Below are 18,169 nucleotides of genomic sequence, written 5' to 3'. Positions count from 1 at the left end.
TTTTGCAATTTATTTTATTCTTCACTTTATTTCAAGTATTTTATGTTTACGTTTATTGTTGTCTAACTATATCATTTACATTATGTTAATTTATTTACTACCTTATTATCTTGCTAAATAAAAGAGGAGTAAAAATAAAAGAAAAAGAACAAATCACTCTTTAAAAATATTAATAGATAGACTTAAGATTGCATAACTTTCTTTGTTACAAAACTATTGTTAGTTGATTTTTTAATCATCTTCAATACTTTGCATCAATGATAAGTTATCCCTTAATGTGTCATATTTTAAATCTTTTTGGCCTAGGAAAATAGTCTTAAGAAATATTCATTTTTGTACATGTTACTAACCACTAATTATACTTCATTAATTTTGTTTATCATTAACCTTTCTTATTGTGATTTTGGTATTATTGACTTATATTTGTTTTATATCATTTATATTCACTAACCATTATTATTGTGATATTGTTTCTTTATCTTGTAATTTACTTTTATGTCATTACCTTGTAATTTATATTAAAGTACTCATCATCATCATCATTGTACAAATTCATCATACATGTTTATTTACTTGTTATTTATTTTATTGTCATCAAACATTAAAAACAACAAAAATATGATAAAATAATAAGATAAAAATATTCATTCCATTCTTAATCAACTTGGACTTAGAGGATTTCATTTTAGGACCCTTGCTTGGAGGTCTTTTCCTTATCTTTGTGATACTTTGTAAATGTTGGGTTTTATTTGTAACTTACATTCATGTTGTAAGAATGGCATCATTGCACCACCTTAGGGGGACATGTTTGTAAGACCATTATCCTTTGTTTAGCTTAGGTCACTTTCGCACACAAAATGTTTTCTCTTGGGCTACCTTACAATGAGACCCTTTAATTTCTTGTTGGTTACTTTGCATTCATGTTGCATAAGCCAAATTTCATAATCAAATAAAACAAACCCTTGATTCAACGCCAAGTGGCATTTTCATAACCAAATTCAAAAATACTTAATAATTACGATTATTATTGTGCGCCACGAGCCTTAAGTGGTGGAGAATGAGTAAGAATGGAGCATTCTTATCCTTACTCTGATTATTTTGGACGCAAGACGTTTGACTTGTTATCTAGAACAATCACCTTCGCCCATAGACTTTAGTACGATATAATCACAAACACTCATTTCATAAAACCCTTATTCAAGGTAAAAATAATATAACTCATCAAACTCATTTTTGTGTGCCTTAGGGCATCATCCCGAAAGCCCTTTTCTCAAAGGTAAAATCAACCAACACACAAACATTTTCTACTCCGAACTATGGAGCTCTGATTCCTCATCCCCGAATGAGTGATACGTAGACACAAGAGCCTAAATCCTTGGCGAGTACTATAATAACAAAAACACCCCCTTTTTTCTACACACTTTCTTTTGAAAATAAAACAATGATAGATAAATCTCATGTATGTAAAACAACCTAAATGGTTCCCATAGAGTACCATGGACGTAAGGGGTGCCAATACCTTCCCCTTACATAACCGACTTCCGAACCCAATTCTCGATTGTGAGACCGATTCCTTATTCTCTTTTAGCGTTTCTCGTGCGCGTCTCCTTTCCGAGGGTTTTATCGACTATTTCCCCTCTCCTCTCCGATAGAGGTAAACTAAATAAAATTCGGTGACGACTCTTCTGAATTTGCCTCTCTTTGGCATCTCTTTAGTCCCGGCTTTGTTATCGTGAAATCCCGATAGCAACAATTGGCGACCCTACTGGGGACACCAAAATTCCCTAAGTAAGTCTAGCCTAGTTTGGGTTGTTTCTCTTTTACATACGTAGAGACTTATCTATTATCTATTCTTTTTCTGTATATATTGCGTTTGTTGCTAATCTGTATATATTTTCTTTGCTTACCTGTTGGTCCGAAACTTTGGTTTTGTGACGAAGAATTTTTGGAAGCAATAATTATTGCAAAGAAAAAACCTTGTGTGAAGGACTCCCTACCCGAGTCTGAGAGTTTTGCTTGAGATAGGAGAGGTTGAGTAGTATTGATCCACGAGGTGCCTTCCTCGTTAGGGTCGTACAAGAACCTCACTTAGTGGTAGATTCTCTTAAGGGGATTGATGATCGTCGTGCTTTCGACGTAAGCATCTTTTCTTTTACTAAGAGTCAAAGACCCTAAGACCCCTTTTAGAACCTTTAAAACTATGGTTAGCCTAGACCGATGGTCACATAGTATAGGCCACTAAGGTGCCTTCCTCGTAAGGGTCGATACGAAGATCTCACTTAGAGTATATGACTTTGATGGAGCAGTCGCCTGGTAAGTAACTTGACATAAGCGGCTGACAGTCAAGGAAGTCCATGACTCTAGGGGCAGTGTCTCACACCCAATTTTCCAAAAGCCTTAGATCACACAAAGCGAGAACCTTGGTTTACTAAGCAGTCATTATTAACTCCATGCTTCATCACGATGGTCCAAAACTATGAACTCATGCCTAAAATCACGTAGAAATAATAAACCAATCATTCATTCATACATTCATTCATCATCAAAATAATAAGCAAAGCTCTTAAAATTTTCGTTTGTTCGGACGTAGAATTACAAGACTATTTTCCGACACAATCATGGATACTTCAACAAGGAAAAGCACTTCTACTTTCCGTTTCAAGAGTCCCGACATCAGTTCATTAAAGATCCTCTATTCAAAGGTCGTAGCTCTCAAAGACAACAAGTTTAGAGCCAATTTTGAGAATATCGTAAATCTTCTAACCGAGAAGGTTGACTATGGTGCTATCACTACAATGTCCCAATACTATGACGTCCCTTTAAGATGTTTCACTTTCCCCGACTTCCAAATCTCTCCAACCTTGGAAGACCTCGAGAGACTCCTCAATCGACCAATCAAAGAATACAACCCTTTTCCCGAAGTTGGAAGAAGGCTTCTGTTTGACCGAGCTCTCACTCACCTTGGGTATCAGCGCCAACAAGCTAGTGGATAATTGGGGCGTTAAAGGATCCGTCAAAGGTTTAACCCAAAAGTTCCTAGAAGCCCATGCTTAGGAAATGATTAAAAATACCCGACTTCTGTAGTGCAACCTTGACACTTTTGATTCATGGAATTGTCCTCTTCCAAAATATGGACAAGTTTGTGGATCAGTTAGTAGTTGAAGTCTTTTTAACAAAGAATCTGGTGCCTTTTTTACTTGTCGATTTCTACCATACCTTCCATACAAGGCATGAGAAGGAGGGAGGTATTTTCCTTTGTTGTGTTTCTATGCTACATCTTTGGATGAGGGCCCACATGCCTCAAAGTGGACCCTTCACCGAAAACAAACTGACATGGCCGTAAAGGTTCGCATCTCTCTCTGCCAACTCAATTCTATGTTACAAGAGGGAATGGGATGCAAAGGACGTCATCGCAAGATGTGGAGAGTTATCTGACGTACCCTTAATACGAACGCAAGGTTGCATCAACTACAACCCCGCTATACTTAAGAGACAACTAGGGTACGCCATGACTAGTCCTCCCAAGGAAAGAGATTTCATTCCATTTGTCATCAATACCATGGATCCGCTTGATTCAAATGCGAAAAGAGTGTGAAAGGATTGGACAAGCATAGTCCGTATTGACCAAGAATGGGGTAAGAAAAACATCCTAGCCAAGGAACCCTACTATGTGTTGGTAAAAGAGAGGGTTAGGATTGTTAAGATGGCGTTTCTTTTTTATCCTTCTTCATTCTCGTTGATGCCCGAGCCCGAGCCCGATCCTATCCTACAAGAGGACATGGACAAACTTACCAGTCAAATCAAAGAGCTCGAGTTGGAAAACACTCAACTACGAGTCTAACTCAATCGTGCCAAGGAACTGAAGGAGAATTGCGGTCCAAAACGCAGCGGAAATTAAAATTTTCTCCTTTAGAGATCCTTACGAATGGTCATGATCAGTGATAGAATATTTACCTCTTGTGACGGTTGAAACCTTTGGTGCAGATCTCTTGTGACGATCAAAACCTTTGATGCAGATCCACGGATCGATCACGAACGTTGAACGATGACAACGTCTCTACTCAGTCCACACGAACGGATTCCTTCAATCTTAGTGTTAGCTGGTACGAATGAAGGCTTTGAGTGAGAGAGAGAGAGAGAGAAAACGAAAATAATGCAACCGCTAATTTTTGCTTCTGCACAAGGGTTCTATTTATAGAACCACTTGTGTGGGCTTCAAGCTAAAAAGCGAACTTAAGTGTATTTTGGCCCATATCTTATAATATGCCCAAAATCACTTAAGCCCATGGTACCTTACCATATTTCGTATTCTACTCAAGTACAACGTACCTTACGATGTTCTATAATTCACTTAAGGGCACCGTACCTTACGGTATTCCTTAGTTACTCTATCTCTCATCAATCCGTCCTTTGTGTGTGACCCTGTAGGTTTTCGTGACGTTGGCAATTATATTAAATCACGTATTTAACATAATAAACAGTGAGCGGTATCTAGCAACACATCACTGCTACCCAAGACACGAAAATGTCAAGTGATCTGACAAAACCTTCTGTGATAATAATTATGTGTATAATTACCCCTTTGCCCTTATGTCTATATTGAACACAAGGTATAGACCGTGTCACCCTTGTCCAGTTCAATATTGGGCCCATAGACATTTATCCTGTTATGCAGGATGAGCAAATTCCATCTAGGACACTCATGTCCCTCAGCATGCTTTGTGGAGTACCCATCAACTGTCTTTATGGTTATTGAAATTCTAGTTATCAGACTTTGGATGTCACACTGGTTGTTATGACATCCAATTCTGCACAGACAGGGATTATGCAGAACTTAACAGTAAGTGCAGTAAATAACACAAGTAATTGTTCACCTAGTTCAGTCCAACATGACCTACATCTGGGGGCTACCAAGCCGGGGAGGAAATCCACTATTAGTAGTATCAATTCAAAGCTAAACTCACCCGTTTACAACTTATCACTTAATCCCCACCCAATGCAATTTCAATCTTAACCTAAGATCAGAGTTCCTACTCACTCCCCCTCAATCACCTCAGTGATATTAAAGACACTTTGAAGTCACACTTCAAAAACAACTCTTGATTATGCTTCACAGCTTAAATCAAGATACACAGCACTCACGCTTAAAAGCTTTGAGTGACACAACACTTACAACTCAATGAACACCCTATGCCAAAGCAATCATCTACTTGATAATGGCTTGGCTTACAAGATACGTCTAATACTAGACTCACAAAAATACAGCAGTGAAGTATGATGGACACACTTAATCTTCACGCCTAAAATCCCTGAAACTGAATGAAGGAACGCCTTCCTTTTTATATTGCAGCACCTGGGCTTTTGCACCTGTATTCTCCTGAATTTAAGGTCACTCAAGTTCCCATAAATTCAACATTTAGGTTACTAACAAATAGGCTATTTGTTAGGTTCATTGAATGTAGCTTGGTTGTTGATTTCCTGGATTTTCTCTCAGCTGTTGAATCCCTAAAGAATAGCCTGAGAAAAAGCTGAAACAGAAAACTGAACAACCTACAATATAGCATATGCTGTCAGGCATGAATGTCACGACATTCAGCTTGACATCAAGGTCCATATGCTGAGTCTGTTTTTCCAGAAAACAGACTGTACAATTTTGCTGACCTGTACATGATCAAAATGACCATACTACAGTAACAGCTTACATTAATAAATGTCAAAGTGTTCAACTTAACATTTACACATTTGGCCTTAAGTTAGTTCTGTTATTCTCTTGAAGAACAAACTAAGTTACATGCTGAAGTATAACAGACCACCACTCTGTCTAATCTTCAGCAGCTGCTTTCAATGATGAATGTCATAACATCCAGTTTGACATTCAGTCAGTAGGCCTTGTGCCAGGTCTGGTTCTTCCTTGATAACCAGACTGCACTTAGATACTAAGTTCTAACAGAACTTCTGCTGTTCTATTCCTTAGTATCTGTTGACAGGTATGAATGTCACAGCATCCAGTTTGACATTCAATAAATCCTGTGTTAGCTAGTCCTGCAGTAACTACTATGTAGTCACACGTACATGTCATGACATCAGTCAAGACATTAGTACCCATCTAGTGTTTTACCATATAATGCAGTCAATTAAACACCTACAAACTCCCCCTTTGGCAAATTTTTGGCTAAAACACTTTGATCCCCATAACAAAGTTCATGGCAGCGGAATCACACACCTAGCAGGAAATAATACTAGCTAATACACTCAGAGTGGCAGCACACTCACACACATGGAAGTTAAATAACAACTTCACACAGCAGCACACACACAGTTGCTACAGGGGAGGGAATCTTCAGATCTGTCATGAGAGTCTGTTGTAGAGACCCACTCTGTTTGTCAGGGGTAGTGGTGGTGGTTATTACTCCCCCTTTTTGACAAAAATGTTGCCAAAGCCAACAACATAGCCAGAGCACAATGACAGAGTTCCAGACTTGGTTTTACTTCACAGTTTCAACCAAGTTAACATCCCCTTGATCTTGCTTCACAGCTTCGATCAAGTACTCACCCACTTCTGCTTTACAGTAGGTACCACCATATCAGATGCCCTGATTTTGTTTCTGACGTCCAGAACCACTCCTGCATGAACAGCATCCTTGAACTCCTGCAGGTACATTGACCTTCTCACAGTAGGGTGTCTCCTTACCCTCTTGTATCCACCCTTGTTACAAGTAGCATAGCTATGATCTGGTGCCCAATCATAACTTAGTACAAATTGTTTAATAGACAGAGATATTAAACAATTTATTCCCAACATCAGTGGTTGCTATAAGGTCTCAGAGAGACATATTCCCAGTTTGCTCCTTAAGTTTTCAAACTGAGTAGCATCCAGAGCCTTTGTAAATATGTCAGCCAGTTGAAGATCCGTGGCTACATGTTCCAAAGTGATCACCTTGTCTTCCACCAGATCTCTGATGGAGTGGTGCCTAATGTCAATATGTTTGGTCCTGCTGTGTTGGATGGGATTCTTGGAGATATTGATGGCACTAAGATTATCACAGAACAATGTCATGACATTTTGAAGGACATTGTACTCAGTGAGCATCTGTTTCATCCAAACTAGTTGGGAGCAACTGCTTCCAGCAACTATGTATTCAGCCTCTGCAGTGGACAGAGAGACACAATTCTGCTTCTTGCTGAACCATGATATGAGGTTTTCTCCTAAGAAGAAACATCCACCTGATGTGCTTTTTCTGTCATCAGCACTTCCAGCCCAATCAGCATCACAGTACCCAGATAGGACAGGCTCAGACCCATGTGAATACAGCATCCCATAGTCACACGTCCCATTGATGTACTTGAGAATCCTTTTGACTTGATTCAAGTGGCTCACCTTGGACTCTGCTTGGTATCTGGCACACACTCCAACTGCATAAGAAATGTCAGGTTTACTTGCAGTTAGATACAGCAGACTACCTATCATGCTTCTGTACAGGCATTGATCAACACTAGGCCCTCCATCATCTTTGGTTAACTTTAGATGAGTAGGAGCAGGAGTCCTCTTGTGCCTGGCATTATCCATACCAAACTTCTTAACTATGTTCTTGGCATACTTGCTTTGGGAGAGAAACATAGAGTCCTCCATTTGGTTTACTTGCATTCCAAGGAAATAGGTCAGTTCTCCCACTAGACTCATTTCAAACTCAGACTGCATCTGGTGAACAAATTTTTTAACCATTTGTTCTGACATTCCACCAAAGACTATATCATCAACATAGATTTGAGCTATCATGATTTTGCCTTCTTCATCCTTCACAAACAGGGTTTTATCTATGCCACCCTTTCTGTATCCATTTGAGGTCAGAAATTCGGTTAACCTTTCATACCAAGCTCTGGGTGCTTGCTTCAACCCATACAAGGCTTTCTTCAACTTGTATACATGCTCAGGTTGGTTAGGATCACAGAACCCTTTGGATTGTTCCACATAGACTTCTTCATTCAGGTAGCCATTCAAGAATGCACTCTTCACATCCATTTGGAATAGCTTAAACTTCAGGATGCAAGCTACCCCCAACAGCAATCTGATGGACTCAAGTCTAGCCACAGGAGCAAATGTCTCATCAAAGTCTACCCCTTCAACTTGAGTGTATCCTTGAGCTACTAGTCTTGCTTTATTTCTAGTAATTACTCCTTTCTCATCAGATTTGTTTTTGTAGATCCACTTGGTACCAATGATGTTGGACCCTTCAGGTCTTGGAACTAGCTCCCATACTTCATGCCTTGTGAACTGCTCGAGTTCCTCTTGCATGGCAATGATCCAGTATTCATCAGTCAGGGCTTCTTTCACATTCTTTGGTTCAACCTTGGAAACAAAGCAGGAATTTGAGTTTATTCCTCTTGACCTGGTAGTTACACCACTGGTGGGATCCCCTATGATAAGATCCTTAGGGTGGTCTTTCTGAATTCTGATAGATGGCACTTTGGTGGTTGCATCTACTTCACATTCAGGAGGAGGTTCCTGTACTTCTTCAGACTTGACTGGACTGTCAGTTGGACTGTCAATGAATGTTTCAACATCCTCCATGACATCGGTTCCTTCCTCTTTATCATCCATAATGACATTTATGGATTCCATCAGGACATTGGTCCTGTAGTTGAACACTCTGTAGGCCCTGCTGTTAGTGGAGTATCCCAGAAATACGCCTTCATCACTTTTGGGATCTAGCTTCCTTCTCTGTTCACGATCTGTGAGAATGTAGCATTTACTTCCAAAAATATGAAAGTACTTCACAGTGGGTTTTCTGCCCTTCCATATTTCATACAGAGTGGAGGAGGTTCCTTTTCTCAAGGTGACTCTGTTGTGAACATAGCACGCGGTGTTCATTGCTTCAGCCCAAAAGTGCATAGGGAGCTTCTTTGCATGAATCATTGCTCTGGCAGATTCTTGAATAGTTCTATTTTTTCTTTCAACTATTCCATTCTGCTGAGGAGTTATAGGAGAGGAGAACTCATGGCTTATTCCTTCAGACGAGCAAAACTCATCAAACTTGGAATTCTTGAACTCCGTCCCATGATCACTTCTAATCCGGACCACACAACTGTCCTTTTCCCTTTGAAGTCTTATACACAGATCTTTGAAGACATCAAATGTATCTGACTTCTCTCTGATGAAGTTTATCCACGTGTATCTGGAATGGTCATCAACCACCACGTAAGCATACTTCTTTCCACCAAGACTTTCAACCTGCATAGGTCCCATTAGGTCCATGTGTAACAATTCCAGAACTCTGGAGGTTGTGGAATGTCCCAGCTTCGGGTGTGACATCTTGGTTTGCTTGCCCACCTGGCATTCTCCACAGACTCTTCCTTCATCAATCAGAAGCTTTGGAATTCCTCTGACTGCTTCCTTGGATATGATCTTCTTCATTCCCCGTAAGTGGAGATGTCCCAGTCTTCTATGCCACAACTTCACCTCCTGTTCTTCCTTGGCTGAGGGGCATGTTGTGGAAAGGTTAGAGAGTTCAGGTTCCCACAGGTAGCAGTTGTCTTTGGACCTGGTTCCTCTCATAACTTCCTGATTGTCACCATTTGTCACAATGCACAGCTCCTTAGTAAACTGAACATGAAAACCTTGATCACACAGCTGACTTATGCTGATGAGGTTTGCAGTTAGTCCTCTTACTAACAGCACATTATTCAGTTTTGGCACTCCAGAACAGTCCAGTTTGCCCACACCTCTTATTTTTCCTTTGGCACCATCACCAAAGGTCAAAAAGCTGGTAGTGTGAGGTTGAATATCTACCAGTAGATTTTCCATACCAGTCATATGTCTTGAGCATCCACTGTCAAAGTACCAGTCTTCTCTGGAAGAGGCCCTTAGAGCAGTGTGTGCTATCCTAGCATACCATTGTTGCTTCTTAATGGGAACACATCGCTTATGTGTTTTGTGCTTAGGTCTGACATGCGAGGCTCTGTTAGGGAAACCAAGAATCCAGTAGCAGAAGGCTTTTATATGTCCAAGCCTACCACAGTGGTGACACCTCCAATCCTGGTATTTCCTCTTCTGATGATCATTCATCCTAGATCCTCGATGTTGAGACATTGGCTTTGACTTCTGCTTGTACTCATGAACTTTAGCCTTTGGGCGTTTGTGTTCGGTTGAGGATCTTTTCCCAAATCCTAGGCCAGATTTGGTTCCAGATTGCTGTCCCACCTTGAGAATCTCTTCCAAGGTGTCAGTCCCCTTATTCATCATTCTGATGGATTTAGTCATCTGGTTCAGCTTGGAGGTCAGCAGGGCTATTTCACCATTTAGACCCTCTATGACACACAGTTGCTTTTGTCTCTCATCTTCCAGTTCCTTGATGAGTTTCTTCTGCTTTTCTCCTTGTGCACGCACCTCTGCACTGGTGGAACACAGCTTCTTATAGGCTGCAGCAAGTTCATCAAAAGACAGTTCATCTGCACTTGAGTCATCATCAGAGGCACAAACACTGGTTAGTGCAGTGACATGTTTGGCAGATTCTCCTTCAGATTCACTTTCAGAATCTCCTTCAGACCATGTGATAGCTAGCCCCTTATTTTGCAATTTGAGGTAAGTAGGGCATTCAGCTCTGACGTGTCCATACCCTTCACAACCATGACACTGGATCCCCTTGCCATGGTTGAACTTCTCATCAGAAGTTGATCTTTTCTTAATGTCAGACGGGATGTTCTTGACATTAGATCTACCTCTTTGATCAATCTTCTTCACGAACTTGTTGAACTGCCTCCCAAGCATGGCCAAGGCTTCTGATATACTTTCATCACCTCCAGTATATCCTGCTTCTGACTCCTCTTCAGCATTAGATACAAAAGCTATGCTTTTGTTCTTCTTCTCAGCATACTCACCCAAGCCCATTTCAAAGGTTTGGAGGGAACCAATGAGCTCATCCACCTTCATGTTGCATATGTCCTGCGCCTCCTCTATGGCTGTGACCTTCATAGCAAATCTCTTAGGAAAGGACCTGAGAATCTTTCTTACAAGTTTCTCTTCAGCCATTTTCTCACCTAGTCCACCAGAGGTGTTTGCAATTTCAAGAATATTCATGTGAAAGTCATGAATAGTCTCATCCTCTTTCATCCTCAGATTTTCAAACTTGGTGGTCAGCATCTGAAGTTTGGACATCTTTACCTTGGAAGTACCTTCATGAGTTACCTTGAGGGTATCCCAAACTTCCTTAGCTAGTTCACAGTGGTGTACCAGCCTGAAGATGTTCTTGCTGATTCCATTGAACAATGCATTCAAGGCCTTGGAATTTCCAAGAGCTAACGCCTCTTACTCCTTGTCCCACTCTTCTTCAGGAATTTGCACACTGGCTCCATCTTCACCTATCCTCATTGGATGTTCCCATCCTTTGTTGACAGCTCTCCAGACTTTGCTGTCTAGAGACCTTAAGAAGGCTATCATACGAGGCTTCCAGTCATCATAATTAGATCCATCCAACATGGGTGGTCTGTTTGAGTGTCCTAAATCCTTGTCCATGGTACTAGAAAGTAACTTCCCTAGATCTCACCCAGAAATTCACAGGCAGGGTGCCTGCTCTGATGCCAATTGAAATTCTAGTTATCAGACTTTGGATGTCACACTGGTTGTTATGACATCCAATTCTGCACAGACAGGGATTATGCAGAACTTAACACTAAGTGCAGTAAATAACACAAGTAATTGTTCACCCAGTTCAGTCCAACATGACCTATATCTGGGGGCTACCAAGCCAGGGAGGAAATCCACTATTAGTAGTATCAATTCAAAGCTAAACTCACCCGTTTACAACTTATCACTTAATCCCTACCCAATGCAATTTCAATCTTAACCTAAGATCAGAGTTCCTACTCACTCCCCCTCAATCACCTCAGTGATATTAAAGACACTTTGAAGTCACACTTCAAAAACAACTCTTGATTATGCTTCACAGCTTAAATCAAGATACACAGCACTCACGCTTAAAAGCTTTGAGTGACACAACACTTACAACTCAATGAACACCCTATGCCAAAGCAATCATCTACTTGATAATGGCTTGGCTTACAAGATACGTCTAATACTAGACTCACAAAAATACAGCAGTGAAGTATGATGGACACACTTAATCTTCACGCCTCAAAATCCCTGAAACTGAATGAAGGAACGCCTTCCTTTTTATATTGCAGCACCTGGGCTTTTGCACCTGTATTCTCCTGAATTTAAGGTCACTCAAGTTCCCATAAATTCAACATTTAGGTTACTAACAAATAGGCTATTTGTTAGGTTCATTGAATGTAGCTTGGTTGTTGATTTCCTGGATTTTCTCTCAGCTGTTGAATCCCTAAAGAATAGCCTGAGAAAAAGCTGAAACAGAAAACTAAACAACCTACAATATAGCATATGCTGTCAGGCATGAATGTCACGACATTCAGCTTGACATCAAGGTCCATATGCTGAGTCTGTTTTTCCAGAAAACAGACTGTACAATTTTGCTGACCTGTACATGATCAAAATGACCATACTACAGTAACAGCTTACATTAATAAATGTCAAAGTGTTCAACTTAACATTTACACATTTGGCCTTAAGTTAGTTCTGTTATTCTCTTGAAGAACAAACTAAGTTACATGCTGAAGTATAACAGACCACCACTCTGTCTAATCTTCAGCAGCTGCTTTCAATGATGAATGTCATAACATCCAGTTTGACATTCAGTCAGTAGGCCTTGTGCCAGGTCTGGTTCTTCCTTGATAACCAGACTGCACTTAGATACTAAGTTCTAACAGAACTTCTGTTGTTCTATTCCTTAGTATCTGTTGACAGGTATGAATGTCACAGCATCCAGTTTGACATTCAATAAATCCTGTGTTAGCTAGTCCTGCAGTAACTACTATGTAGTCACACGTACATGTCATGACATCAGTCAAGACATTAGTACCCATCTAGTGTTTTACCATATAATGCAGCCAATTAAACACCTACAGTTATCCAGTTACGGACAATGTTGGATCAGCAATAAAGCACTCGACTCTACATCTAGGGTCCATAGTGGTTTCAGGTCGAAGAGTGGAATACACTATTATCACCATGAGAATAACTTATGACACCTTGCATAACTTTCTATATAGTATTCTCATAGCGGGTCAATCCGGTATAAATATTACTCCTAATATTCATACCTATGTTTAAGACTTGATAACTCTTTATCCATGATCCATGAGATGTGATCATCAGTCTACAAACATAATAGTCTTAATGCTTTAATGTTATCCCACTTCACACTAAAGCTCGACTACGGATACTTTAGGAATAGTGTCCTTATGTTTAATGTGTTCTCATGATTAAGTCACACTTAATACATTAAACGGACTATCTATTCCAGGGACTTTATTAATCAACCATAGTAAAGAGAATGCCTTTTATTATTCGATACAAGTACCAAAATGTATTGGCCTCTAGGGCTTACACCAACAGGAACGTAACCACGTCTTCGAGGATAAGGGTAAGCAAGTCTGTGAAAAATTTTAAGATAGCAAGAAAAGGCTCCGATTAGCCGAGGGACAAAGAGTTTGGGTTGGTGGAGCTCTACAAGGAGTTAATTCTGAGCTAGACTTCCGCAACAAAGATTTGGATCGAGCGTCCCGAATCATCAAGGACCTTGAAAATGTTATCGATAGGTCTAATTCCATGAAGAAAGAAGCGAAGGAAGATTACGAGGCCCAGATTCTCAAACTAAGAGGCACTCTAAAAGAGTATAAGGACTTTCTAGCCAAGGAGCAACTAGAGAAAGAAAAGATTCACTAAAGCTTCATGCGTGAGCAGTTCAACCTTGGACGAGCTTGCAAGAAAATCAAGAACTTGAAGAGGGGAATATATAACCAAGCCTATGTAGAGTTGCAAAACAACTGCAGACATTCAGATGAGCGTTGCCATGGATTCGAAGCTGCCATTGGTCAAAGGGACGAAATCATCCATAATCTCCAAGCCCTTTACGAAGAATGGAGGGACAAGTACACCAACATGACGGTATTAACTAACTATGCCCTTCAAGACTTTCCCGATAAGTTGAAGGATGCAGATTTGATTATGTGCCCAGATAATACCCCTGAAGAGGTCTACCACTTCGTCAAGTTTTGCAAAAGAACGATGGCCGAACTCATCACCGACATTGAGGCTCTCCGCAAGTCTCAAGGGGTCACTTTTAGGGTGGATATCTAGTTGGTTTATTTGCTTCCATTACTTGCATTTTGCAACTTCCATGTATTGCAGTCTATTTTCCCTTCAAAGGATGAATGAAAGTTGTGATTTTCTCTATTGTGTTTTCCTTTATTTATGATTGTGAATGTGAATCATCAAGTAGTTTTTGCAATGAATAAACACGAATAACTAAAAGAGCTTTGCTTTAACATAAAAAAAACATGCATGCATCATTTGCATCTTTCGAAACACAAAAACATAAAAAACTCATCCATCCACCCTTTTTCTGACCAGAACCACTCTCCAAAGCTGACTTTTCGATACGATATGCGAGGACATTGATAAGCTGTCATGGAGCAACTTCAAGAGAACCAAGTTGTCCTTCAGGAAGAAGTATCCTAGATGCGGTCCCAAATGCGGCAGTTGATGGAGATTATTCAAGCAGTCGCAAGAGGCCAAGAGGTTATGGCAAAAATGCAAGAAGAAATGAACCAATGTGCCAGTACTATCAATCCTCCTACCCCTCTAGCGGTAGAGACTCCGACTCCAGTTCCTCAAGTTGATCCTCCAGTTAACATTAATGCACCCGACGGTGTTCCAAACGACAATCCTCATCCTCATGTTTTTGAGACAAACGACCAACACAATGCATTCTTCAGCCCAAGGGATGCTTCTCAGGATGACGCCTTCGGTTCAGCAACCAACGAAGTGGAGAGGAAGATAAACGCTATCGAGGAAAAGCTCAAGGCAATGGGGAACACTGATGTTTTGGGCCTTGAGGCGGCAAAAATGTGCTTGATACCTGGGGTCATCATTTTGGCCAAGTTCAAAGTTCCGGACTTTGAAAAATATAAGGAAAATAGCGACCCTATGATGCACATTAGGGCATACTGCCGAAAGATGGTTGTCTATTCTAGCGATGATCAACTTTTAATGCATTTTTCCAAGATTCAATCAGTGGGGCATCTTTGGATTGGTATATGCAACTTGAGGGCAACCATATTCACACATGGAGGGAAATGGCCGAGGAATTCCTCAAGCATTATCAATACAACACTGATATGGCACCTAATCGCACGCAGTTGTAAAATCTGACTCAGAGGTCTGAGGAGTCCTTCAAAGAGTATGCCCAACGGTGGAGGGAATTAGCTGTTAGGGTACAACCCCCATTGCTAGAAAGGGAACTGATGGACATGTTTATGGGTAACCTGCAAGATCCATACCTTGACATAATGGTAGGGAGCACCTCTTCGGGCTTTTCTGACCTGGTATTAGACGGTGAAAGGATAGAAAATATGATTAAAATGGGAAAGATCTAAAATTATGCCCGTACTTCTAGTGCATTGAAGAAACCTTTTGTTCCCTACGGTAAAAAACGAGAAGGCGATACCAATGCCACCTCCATCATTCGAACAAGAAATCCAAGTTATCCATAAGTAACCTCCATAGCTCCCATCCAACCAAGTCAACAACAACCATTTGCAATTCCTGCTCAAACTCAACAACAACAACAACAACAGTATCAACAACAACCGCAACGTCAGCAACTACAGTATCAACAACAATAACAAAGGATGCGAAGGCCCGAGAGAAGATTTGACATAGTTCCCATGCCATATAGCCACATTCTACCATATTTATTGAGGGGATCACTTGTACAACTAAGGGATTTAGGACCCCCACCAGTGGTTCTTCCTCCCGGTTATGATGCAAATGCCCGCTGTGAATTTCATTCTGGAGCTCCTGGGCATTCGATCGAGAATTGTAAAGCATTAAAGTAAAAGGTTCAAGATCTTATTGGTTCTAAGGCAATTACGTTCGCCCCCAAGGGGTCGAATGTAAATAACAACCTGATGCCCCCTCACAATAATTCAGTCGTGAATATGATGGAAGTTGACAATGGAAGGAGATTTGTGTCCTGTGTGGACGAGTTAAAAACACCACTCATCGAGATCAAGAATGCTTTAATGAAGGATGATGCATTTCCCATTTGTAGTAATGACTGTGAACATTGTATGATTAACCCGCAACAATGTAGAACGTTGAAGTCTGTCATACAATAATTAATGGACCAAGGGATCTTGGTGGTAGATTGCTCGTCCATAAAGGAAGATGTGTCTACCCTCGAGATACCATACAACAAAGTCCCTCATCTGCAAATTCCATATGACTTCTCTCAGTTAACTCTGTCGACAAATCCTGTTACTCCAATCATAATAACAGTTCCCACACCATTCCCATATGTTGACACCAAGGCAGTCCCATGGATGTATGACACCTCAGTTTACATTCATGGTCAAAAGATTCAAGAAGAACCGTTGAAGTCTAGTGATCCAATGATCAATATCACTAACACTGGCGGAATTACGAGAAGTGGGAGAATATTTGCGCCGACACCCACTCCAATTAGAATTACCAATCCTTCAACTTTAGACAAAGGCAAACAAATTGATGGCGCTCAGCAAAGACAAGACCCTGCACCTTCCAATGAAGTAGACGAGTTCTTACGCATTATCAAGAAGAGGGATTATCGGGTAGTTGATCAGCTTAACCAGACACCCTCGAAGATCTCAACGTTGTCTTTATTAATGTGCTCGGAGGCCCATAGGGATGCTTTGGTAAAAAATTTGAGGATAACTCACGTACCGCAAGAGATCTCTGTTTGTCAGTTTGAAGGAGTAGTTAACAATATCGCTACTAGCTTAAGCTTGGGTTTCAGTGATGAAGAGCTTCCCTCCGAGGGGAGGAGTCATAACAAGGCTCTTCATATTTCTATTGAATGTAGGGACACAGTCCTATCAAGAGTTTTGGTGGACACTAGGCCTTCCCTCAATGTGATACCTAAGAGTTCCTTTGCTAAACTAACTGTTGAAGGACTCGTAATGAAGTCGAGTGAGCTTATAGTAAGAGCATTTGATGGGACTAGAAGGATTGTGATCGGTGAGGTGATTTTTCCTATGAATATTGGTCCCCATACTTTCCTTATCACTTTCTTCGTAATGGATATCTACCCAACCTACAGTTGTATGCTTGGGAGGCCTTGGATCCATTCAGCTAGTGCAGTCACTTCAATGCTCCACCAAAAATTGAAATTCTTAGTTGATGATAAACTAGTTATTGTCGAGGGTGAGGAGGACATTATGGTAAGTCACCTCGCATCTTTCCGATACGTTAAAGGAGAATGGGAGATGAGGGAAATCCCATTCCAATCATTTGAAGTTATCAATGTTGAAATGGTTTGCCCAGCAAGGGATGAATCAAAATATGCCAAATCTCCAATGGAATCTCTTAAAGACGCCCTGACAATCATAAATGATGGACACCCCCAAGGATGGGGAAGATTGCTTGAACTTCATACCAACAAGAACTGTACCGGTTTAGGATACAACTCCTAGAATTTGAATAAGCCCGCGCTGATAGCTACAAGTGGATCAGTGCTCCCGCTATCCGAAAAATTCTCAAGCGCTGGTTACCTTGATGACAGCCATATCTGTGTCATGGAAGAAGAAGATGCTGGGCTGATCTTCACAAAGACTAATGGAAAGGGTACCACCAAACGGACCGAGATTGAAATACCTAAAGTGACCTTGATTGAAATGTAATTCCCAATGTTGTTTTCCTTCCTTTTTATCAAAAGAACCCATGTCAAGCCCAAGGCATGGGGGAATCATTTGTATGGCCTCATCAAATTTCCTTATTAATCATTAATGAAAAAGGTTCATGTTCGCAATCAATTTTGAGATCCTTGCCATTCATTTATTTATTTCACCTTTTTCAAAATGGCATTTTTCTTTTTTTCTTTTTAATTTTTTTTTTCAAATCGTCCTTTCTTTCATACCAATAAAGGCGTGGACCTTAAATCATGCAGATCATCCTCGACAACCACCAATGACAATTCTATTACGGTCTCATATGACTTTGACAACCCGATTAATCAAGCTGATGAAGAGTGTGAGGAAGAGGCCGAACTTCCAGAAGAAT

At 40.5% G+C, this 18,169-nt stretch overlaps 1 protein-coding gene across 1 annotated transcript; it reads left to right on the top strand.

Moving 5' to 3' along the window:
- The first annotated feature begins 16,254 nt into the window (after window positions 1–16,254).
- Window positions 16,255–17,583, top strand: LOC127096960 (uncharacterized). Its single transcript, XM_051035489.1, has one exon. It carries the CDS (start codon window positions 16,255–16,257, stop codon window positions 17,581–17,583), a length of 1,329 nt encoding a protein of 442 aa, XP_050891446.1.
- The last annotated feature ends 586 nt before the right edge of the window (window positions 17,584–18,169 follow it).

This window comes from Lathyrus oleraceus, chromosome 1 (genome assembly GCF_024323335.1).
Source record: "Lathyrus oleraceus cultivar Zhongwan6 chromosome 1, CAAS_Psat_ZW6_1.0, whole genome shotgun sequence".
NCBI classification, from domain to species: domain Eukaryota; kingdom Viridiplantae; phylum Streptophyta; class Magnoliopsida; order Fabales; family Fabaceae; genus Lathyrus; species Lathyrus oleraceus.
The sequence above is the reverse complement of the archived record's forward strand: the minus strand, read 5'-3'. Positions and strand labels throughout refer to the sequence as shown.